The sequence below is a fragment of the Salvelinus fontinalis genome, chromosome 41 (genome assembly GCF_029448725.1).
Source record: "Salvelinus fontinalis isolate EN_2023a chromosome 41, ASM2944872v1, whole genome shotgun sequence".
In the NCBI taxonomy this organism is placed as follows: domain Eukaryota; kingdom Metazoa; phylum Chordata; class Actinopteri; order Salmoniformes; family Salmonidae; genus Salvelinus; species Salvelinus fontinalis.
The window spans coordinates 12,685,184-12,694,803 of NC_074705.1; the positions used below are offsets into that span (position 1 = coordinate 12,685,184).

The 9,620-nt window shown below is 41.5% G+C and overlaps 1 protein-coding gene across 1 annotated transcript; it reads left to right on the forward strand.

The window, feature by feature from the left end:
- Window positions 1–430: 430 nt before the first annotated feature.
- On the forward strand, window positions 431–2,448 carry LOC129840561 (complement C1q-like protein 2). Its single transcript, XM_055908526.1, has 2 exons — window positions 431–1,305; window positions 1,869–2,448. Exons 1-2 carry the CDS (start codon window positions 715–717, stop codon window positions 2,046–2,048), a joined length of 771 nt encoding a protein of 256 aa, XP_055764501.1. The 5' UTR covers window positions 431–714; the 3' UTR covers window positions 2,049–2,448.
- Window positions 2,449–9,620: the final 7,172 nt, after the last annotated feature.

Genomic DNA, 9,620 nt, shown 5'->3' on the forward strand with positions numbered 1-9,620 from the left:
ATAAAACAAATATTGGAGAGGTCTACAGCAAAATTACTAAGTTGTTTAAGTTCCATTAAAAGTGCATTGATCATAGGCTAAATGTTTTGATTCATGTTGATTTTCAGCGTCCTAATGATTGGGAGAGGTGCTGAAAGGACAGCTCCTGCCCCGCACACAGAGCTTTTCGGTTCAGCAAATAATGGCTGTTCTGTTCTATTTAATTATATGGGGACATGTTCTGTACAACCACATGGGTTGCGTGTTTCAAAATATAAATGGCGGGATCAAAGTGTTTAATGCTTTCTAATTCCATATCCTCCTTGCTGTAATATGAGGATTAGTAATTCATACATAAAGATTGCCCAATTATTGTTTCGATCTTAATCCAAATTGCAAAAGGCTTTACTCCGCATGTGTTACGTCAGCGACCCCCGTAGGACTGGAATAGAATAGGAGCGCTCCAAATCCGTGCTGAGAACCAGCGAGCGCCCATCCATGCCAAGATTCATACCCTTCGTCTGTCTGCTCTGGCACGACTGCCTAAGGCTTATGGACAAAACAAAATAGAATAGTTGCATTGAGGAAGAAAATATATATGGTGTCAGTTTTTTTCCTTCTAATTACGCACGCAAACATTCCACTATTACTCCTCCAAGCTCAGCAGACTTTCTATCGCTTGCTTCTCGGATATTCCAGAGGAAGCGACTTGTGGCCGCTGTGATTGGCATCGTCATGGTGTTGGCCCTTATCATAGCAATACCGCTGCTTGTGCAAAGTACCAAGACTTCGGCTCACTATGAGATGATGGGCACTTGTCGAATGATCTGTGATCCATACAGTTCGAAACCCGCCAGCGTCACGGCCATGGAGCTCATGCAGGACATGAATGCTATCCCGCCGCCACCAATGGCGCAAGGCTCCAAAGGTGAATTAGGGCGACCTGGGAAACCGGGACCAAGAGGTCCACCGGGAGAACCAGGACCTCCCGGCCCAAGAGGACCACCCGGAGACAGGGGTGATTCCGGGAAAGATGTTTACCCCGCGGTAACATCAGGGACTGCAAAGACCGAAACGGACACGGACGAGGTTAACACTGCACTCAGTGAAACAAAGGTTGCGTTCTATGTCGGTTTGAAGAACCCACACGAAGGATATGAGGTGCTAAAATTCGACGATGTTGTCACAAACTTGGGAAATCAATACGACCCAACCAATGGCAAGTTCACTTGCCAAGTGTCCGGAATTTATTTTTTCACATACCACGTGTTAATGCGAGGAGGCGACGGGACAAGCATGTGGGCAGACTTGTGCAAAAACGGACAGGTAAACATTATTTAATTCAATTAGCATATACGAAAATATTGTATTCTCATTCATTTAAAAACAATTCATGTCTATAACATACTATAAATGCATGCAAAACCCCAAAGGGTATGGAGAAAAACGTATACTACACGCACAAATGTTATGCACTCACTTTATATAATTTTGTCTAGTGCACTTTTCGGCTTTATGGTAGGACATTTAAGTCCCTTAGCATATGCTTAGCAATGGTAAACTCAGTTAAATCGGGTAGTCTATACATTATATTACCACGGTAAAGAAATGCTTGATCGTTTAGCGTCTTAAGCCCTCGTTCCCACTTCTGTGGTGTCCAAAGTGACATAATATAACCTATTCTACAAAGTGGTAGTGGAGGAATTTGTCTGACCATAACTGACGAAATGTCCAAAGTGACACAATATGATGTAATCTACAAAGTGGTAGTGGAGGAATTTGTCTGACCATAAGAGCACAAGAGACGAATCAGATACGAAATCAAACAACTATAAAATATCAAATTCATGAGGATTATACTTATTTTGTGTTTCCCTTCCATTACACAGGTTCGGGCAAGTGCTATTGCACAGGACGCAGACCAGAACTACGATTACGCAGGTAACAGCGTGGTTCTACACCTGGACTCCGGAGATGAGATTTATGTCAAACTGGACGGTGGCAAAGCACACGGAGGCAACAACAACAAGTACAGCACCTTCTCTGGATTCATTTTGTATCCAGATTAAATAGCCTGACATGTTTTAGGCTACCCATGACTCTGCCTCCGAATGCGGTCCAAATAGAACTTCATCTTTAATTTCGCTCTCTCATTTCCTTTGAAGAGCAGGGTGCTTGTAATGTTCTTCTGACTACCAATAATATATAGGATAAATAGGCTATATAGCAGTTGAGGTCGTTTGATTGAATGTGGTAAGATTACTTGATTCAGAAGTTTGTTTTACTCAATAGGACACCTTACGTTGAGAAATATCCTAAATGTTGCTAAGATCAAATGCACAGAGATAGAATCATATAACCCATGTGTTCGGTACATTCAGAGTCCAGAGTTGTGTTTTATTTTATGTCACTAGGCCAACAGTGCATTATATTTTTTCCTGATGTACCAATAAATGTTATTTTACAGTATTTCTCATTGGATGTTTAATTTTTTTTTACATTACAGTGCGAGTTACCGTAGGTAAGGACTGCATACATTTTCGTACTGGTCCGCCGTGGAAAATTAACCCACAACCATGGCGTTACAAGCACTATGTTCTACCTACTGAACAACACGGGACCACAGCATGGCTGAGTCTTATGGAGCAACGCTGCAGGTTAAAGTGACAACCTGCCATCTAATACTAGCACTCGTGAAGGTGCTCCTCACTTATACATACTATCATCAGTCAAGACTGAAATGTGTGATTTTCCTTCAAACATTTTATGTTTTCCTTACGGCTTCACTTCAAAAGAAGTGCACAGATTTAGGGCTAGTTTATGGTGAGGATCTTTATTTGCTCAATCTCCACAAGGTTAGTGGCTATTTGACAAAGAAGGCAGTGGTGTAAAGTACTTAAGTAAAAATACTTTAAAGTAATACCTATGTAGTTTGGGGGTATCTGTAATTTACTTCACTATTTACATTTTGGGCAACTTTTACTTCATTACATTCCTAAAGAAAATAAGGTAGTTTTTACTCCCTACATTTTCCATGACATCCAACAGTACTCATTACGTTTTGAAAGGAAAATTGTCCAACTCACACACTGATCAAGACAACATCCCTGGTCATCATGTCTGAGTGTTGGTGTCACGTTCCTGACCTGTTTTCTGTTGTTTTGTATGTGTTTAGTTGGTCAGGGCGTGAGTTGGGGTGGGTATTCTATGTTGTGTGTCTAGTTCGTCTGTTTCTGTGTTCAGCCTAATATGGTTCTCAATCAGAGACAGCTGTCAATCGTTGTCCCTGATTGAGAATCATATATAGGTGGCTTGTTTTGTGTTGGGGATTGTGGGTGGTTGTTTCCTGTCTCTGTGTTTGTGTTCTGCACCAGATAGGACTGTCTCGGCGTTCACGTTTGTTATTTTGTTATTTGTTAATGTTCATCGTTTATTGTGTAATTAAACATGTTGAACACTAACTGCGCTGCATTGTGGTCCTCTCCTTCATCCCAGGAAGAAAGCCGTTACAGTTGGGGTGTGCACCTGGCTATCCTTACATTTCAAAAACAAGAAAATGGTGTCATCTGCTTTGTTTAATATACAGTTAAAGTCGGAAGTTTACATACACCTTAGCCAAATACATTTAAACTCAGTTTTTCACAATTCCTGACATTTAATCCTAGAAAAAAATCCCTGTCTTAGGTCAGTTAGGATCACCACTTTATTTTAAGAAGGTGAAATGTCAGAATAATAGTAGAGAGAATTATTTATTTCAGCTTTTATTTATTTCCTCACATTCCCAGTGGGTCAGAAGTTTACATACACTCAATTAGTATTTGGTAGCATTGCCTTTAAATTGTTTAACTTGGGTCAAACGTTTCGGGTAGCCTTCCACAAGCTTCCCACAAAAAGTTGGGTGAATTTTGGCCCATTCCTCCTGACAGAGCTGGTGTAACGGAGTCAGGTTTGTAGGCCTCCTTGCTCGCACATGCTTTTTCAGTTCTGCCCACAAATCTTCTATAGGATTGAGGTCAGGGCTTTGTGATGGCCATTCCAATACCTTGACTTTGTTGTCCTTAAGCCATTTTGCCACAACTTTGGAAGTATGCTTGGGGTCATTGTCCATTTGGAAGACCCATTTGCGACCAAGCTTTAACTTCCTAACTGATGTCTTGAGACGTTGCTTCAATATATCCACATAATTGTCCATCCTCATGATGCCATCTATTTTGTGAAGTGCACCAGACCCTCCTGTAGCAAAGCACCCTCACAACATGATGCTGCCACCCCCATGCTTCACGGTTGGGATGGTGTTCTTCGGATTGCGTGTTCTTCGGATTGCGTGGATGGTGTTCTTCGGAAACACTTTTAGACTTTTACTCAAGAAGTATTTTACTGGGTGACTTCCACTTCTACTTGAGTAACTTTCTATTAAGGTGGTATCTATACTTTTACTCAAATATGACAACTGGGTACTTTTTCCACCACTGAAAGATGGTGATAATAATCTGTCCATTCTACTACCTGACGCTGCAGGTTTGTTTAGATTTCGTTTGTAGCTTAGGGTTGGGGTTAGGAATGTGGTAAAGGTTTAAGGTCGGTGTAAAGTTAAGGGTTATTGGCACTCATAAATTGACTCACAGAGGCTCACGTGAAAAAAATTATACATTTTACTATAGAATACTACAGTACTTACTATAGAATTATATAGTAAAATGTAGTATACTGTAGAAAACAATATTACACACTGTAGTATCCCTCGATTATGTGTAATACTTACTATAGAATGTTGTAGTATACTGTAGAATACTATAGCAAATACTACAGCATTATCCACAAAAAAACACTGTAGTAAATACTACAGTAATGATGTCAGCAAAAACACATTTTTTTTTAAAACTATAGTAAATACTACAGTATTTAATTAGCATTTACCCTGCCCATTCCCCTCACCCATTATGCAATTTGTGCAAGTAAGAAACCTACATGCCAAGTACAGACCATATATTGTGTTCCCTACCAGTTATAGAAAAGAGCAGAAGCTTTGAACTATCTGTTCAGATGGGAGTCCTACCTAGTTACCTGTAAATAGTACAGTATACTACCGTATACTACAGGAAATATTAAAGTACTACAGTAAATACTACAGTATGTTTTTACAGACTTGAGTGAATTCTACAGTAACGTCTGCAAAAACACTAAAGTGAATACTATAGTATTTATACCATAACAACTGTAGTATATTTTCTATATGGGGGCATAGGGGCTTTTTCACACATAAATTCAAACATTACAAACCCGTGAGTCACATATGCCTGTTTTCTCTCATCTGATGTTTTTCTCTGTTCTGAGGTGGCCTCCCTACTGGTCCAAGTGAGGGAGATACAGTACAATATACATGATACAGTCTACACTGAGTGTACAAAACATTAAAAACACCTGCTCTTTCCATGACATAGACTGACTAGTTGAATCCAGGTGAAAGCTATGATCCCTTATTGATGTCACTTGTTAAATTCACTCCAAACAGTGTAGATGAAGGGAAGGAGATGAAAGCCTTGAGACAATTGAAACATGGATTGTGTATGTGTGCTATTCAGAGGGTGAATGGGAAAAACAAAAGATTTTAGTGGTTTGAACTGGATATGGTAGTAGATGCCAGGCACACCGGTTTGAGTGTGCCAAGAACTGCAATGCTGCTGGGTTTATCACGCTCAACATTTTCCCGTGTGTATCAAGAATGGTCCACCTCCCAAAGGACATCCAGCCAACTTGACACAACTGGGGGAAGCGTAGGAAGCATTGGAGTCAACATGGGCCAGCATCCCATGTTTTACTATGCTTTATCTTGGCCAGGTCGCAGTTGCAAATGAGAACTTGTTCTCAACTAGCCTACCTGGTTAAATAAAGGTGAAAGAAATAAAAAATTAAAAAATCCTTGTGGAATGCTTTCAATACCTTGTAGAGTCCATGCCCAGATGAATTGAGGCTGTTGTTCTGAGGGCAAAACAGTGTGCAACTCAATATTAGGAAGGTGTTCCTAATGTTTTGTACACTCAGTGTGCATGAGATTATGACTAGTGTTTTGCTGGTGCTGTGAAAACGTGTACATTACTCCATAATGTACACAAATGGACTTCAGCTGAAGCTCTTAACTTCTCAGATATATGTTGTCATCTGTAGTAACTGAATAAGATTACGGTACTCATTAGACCTCTACTGAGGGGCCTATTAATTTTAGGTGAATGCTGTGGTCCATCTATATTCCCAGACGCTGTTGCAGTACGGTCCTCTTATTCCCTTTCTACAACGGCCCCCATATGTCTCAGGGGCTGTCAGTGGCTAAAGAGGATGATAGATGGATGTGTGTTTAAAGAGGAGGAAAGAGAGAGAGAGAGAGAGAGAGAGAGAGAGAGAGAGAGAGAGAGAGAGAGAGAGAGAGAGAGAGAGAGAGAGAGAGAAAGAGAGAGAGAGAGAAAGAGAGAAAGAGAGAGAAAGAGAGAGAGAGAGAGAGAGAGAGAGAGAGAGAGAGAGAGAGAGAGAGAGAGAGAGAGAGAGAAAGAGACCAATGAAGGTACATTTGCACCGAACAAGGTGTGTCTTTTCAATTTAATACGATGAGTTCATTGTGACGTATCGTCAAATCAAACCAAGTTTATTGGTCGCGTACACAGTTTAGCAGAGTATTGCGGGTGCAGCGATATGCTTGTGTTACTAGCTCCTAACAGTGCAGTAAAATGTCAAACAAGCACACAAATAATCAAAAGACTTCAAACAAGAAATCAATAAATGTCCGAAAACCCAAATAACTCTGTATCAGTCATCCAAAAGCAATCTATCATGGGAGGTGAATGATGGTGGATGTGTGTAGACCTGGGTTGTGTTCAGTAGGGCACACCATAGCAAAACAAAAAGGAGCATTTCTTATTGGTCAAGTTCAGATGGTACCATAACATTTACTTCCAGCTGAACATACCCATGGATAGGAATTGATTGAAAAGTCATTAAGAGTCCTTGGAGGAACCATGTCTAGCCAACAGCATACCTAGTTCCTAAGAGGTTGACTGTGTTGGGTCTCTAAGTGATGATTTCACCAGCTTTCCACCTAGAGGCAGGCAGATTAAACAGCTGTCTATCAATTAAACTGCAATCATGCAAAACAAATATTAGCCAGTCTGGTTCAACATGGCTCTGGCTAAGTTGTTGACTTATTTCGCTGTGTTCAAGATGACTAAATTCATACCCTACTATTTTCCCCAAAATAACCACCCTGATAAAAGCCATTCTGGCATGGTTTCATCAAATACACTCAATAGTCGATATTGAAAACTTTTGTCAAATTTCCTTTTTACATGTAGACTATAATGTATCTACCTTTCATGTATCCTACTCATTACAAATGCGTTAAAGTGCTACCAACACACATTACACACAGAACATCCCCTGGAGAGTGTTGTGGTGTGTGGTGATGATACCTCTCATCACCCCTCCTCATCACTTCTTAATTAAGGGAGGAAGTGGAGCTGCCTGCATCGACTCACCCGAAGACATCACCATGCACACAGGCACATTTCAAGACTCAATCGAATCTAAATGGTGCGTAGTATGTAGCTATACAGACACCTTCCGGGAGAGCTGTAGGCTAGACATTCCTGTGTAAATGTTCTGGTGTAATGTCATGGACAGAGATACACTGAGAGCCTGACGGTTTGCAGAAACACTCATAAGTATGGTGGAAGCCAGGGGGCAGGCAGCTGACAAGGTAACAAAGAAGTGCTAATGACACAAGAGACCACAGGGAGTTCTATTTCGGAACTCTTCAAAAAGTGCTGTTGTTGATTCATAATTTGCCACGGGGAGGTGTCCTCATTTTGCATATCAACAAAGTTTTCAAGAGGAAAAACACAAACGGCCTGACAGATTTGAGATCAGTGATACTGAGCTGTCTGTCTTCTGTTGTTAAAGCAGAAACAGTTAGAGGCATGAGATTGAGGGAAAAACAACAGTCTGGAGAGAATATTAGGTTCAGGGGGTGTTTGATGATAATGTGGAAGATCTCCAGACCAGAATAATTTGATGTATGTAAAGATTCAGGTAACAGATAAATTACTTAAGTGTTGTAAGTATGCTAAACCGGGTTAAGAACCTGGGTCAAAGGTCAAAGGCATTTTTTCAAGGCCACGTTAGCTCACTGAGCCTATAGGCCTAAGCCCGGCCGATAGGCACTAGATCAACTTACCAAATACTCAAACAAGCTGGCCAAGAGAGAGGTAACCCACTGGGCACAGACGTTAATGCAACGTCTATTCCACGTTGGTTCAACGGAATTCTGTTGACATGACATGGAAACAACATTGATTCAACCATTATGTGCCCAGTGGGAATTGACTTGGCCAGAACCCTACACCTTGATATCTCAGGGGAAATGCAGCTGAAAAAGCCACCTATGCTGTGAACACTCATATACATTCCCTCTATAAAACCTTACGATGACCTTGTCTCAACTGCAGTCACACACTAAAAACAAAACATTAGGGAGAAATGTTCTCCCTCACTCCAATTGAGACATCAACAACAGCATGTAGGTGTCATTTGCCACAAGATGGAGGGCCAGAATGAGCCCTCCTGGATGAGGGTGAAAGATTGGAGGGTGACAGGCAGTCTGGTAAAGCTCCTTGATAGATGAAAGGACGAGTCTGGCTCTTTGCTCTGATGTGATTTGGTCTGACAGGCTTGAGTTGCAGGCAGTGTTGTCCTGTCCCGGGAATGATCGCTTCTGCCCCTAGCCCACTGCACTGCCTCGTGAGTGAGACAGTCTGACCATGACTCTGGTCTTCTCCTGCTTTGAAAATTGAGAAATGCATTTTGAATCATGTAAATACAGTACTAGGTATCACGTACATACACAAAATACAGCAAAGTACAAAAACTATTGGTATTTGTTTTATTAGTCCGCTGTTGATACAATCCCAACATGTTTTGCATGTCAGCAGTCAAGACTTCAACATGTTGAACTTTCAAAATAGAGAAAGTGTCACAGAACGATGATCATGTTGATGACGATACTGTGATACTTTATGTATTTTGAAAGTTCTATATCTTGAAAACTTGATTGCTGGCATGAAAAACATTTTGGGACCCAAATACTAAAAGATAGTTTTTGAGTGGTATTTTCCTTTAACCTCTGTTTGGGAGAAGCTACGAAGAAGAAAGTTCAATTTCCCATTTATCAGTCTGTCATTGTTTTCAGATAAGTGTCAGTGTCAGTTTCACTAAACGCCTCTCAGTTTGAGTCAATGCGTAGTAGGATGGCAGGGTGACATCCAGACGGGTCATCTCCAGACGGGTGACCTCCAGACGACTGACATCCAGACGGGTGACATCCAGACGGGTCACCTCCAGACGACTGACATCCAGACGGGTGACATCCAGACGGGTCACCTCCAGATGGGTGACCTCCAGACGACTGACATCCAGACGGGTGACATCCAGACGGGTGATCTCCAGACGACTGACATCCAGACGGGTGACATCCAGACGGGTCACCTCCAGACGGGTGATCTCCAGACGACTGACATCCAGACGGGTGACATCCAGACGGGTCACCTCCAGACGAGTCACCTCCAGACGAGTGACATCCAGATGGGTCACATCCAGAC

What these genes read in the sequence shown, in the direction of transcription:
- LOC129840561 (XM_055908526.1), top strand. Translation starts at nt 715, where the DNA reads ATGGTGTTGGCCCTTATCATAGCAATACCGCTGCTTGTGCAAAGTACC. An exon ending in ACTTGTGCAAAAACGGACAG is followed by an intron (nt 1,306 to 1,868) that starts GTAAACATTATT and finishes TCCATTACACAG; the next exon opens with GTTCGGGCAAGTGCTATTGC.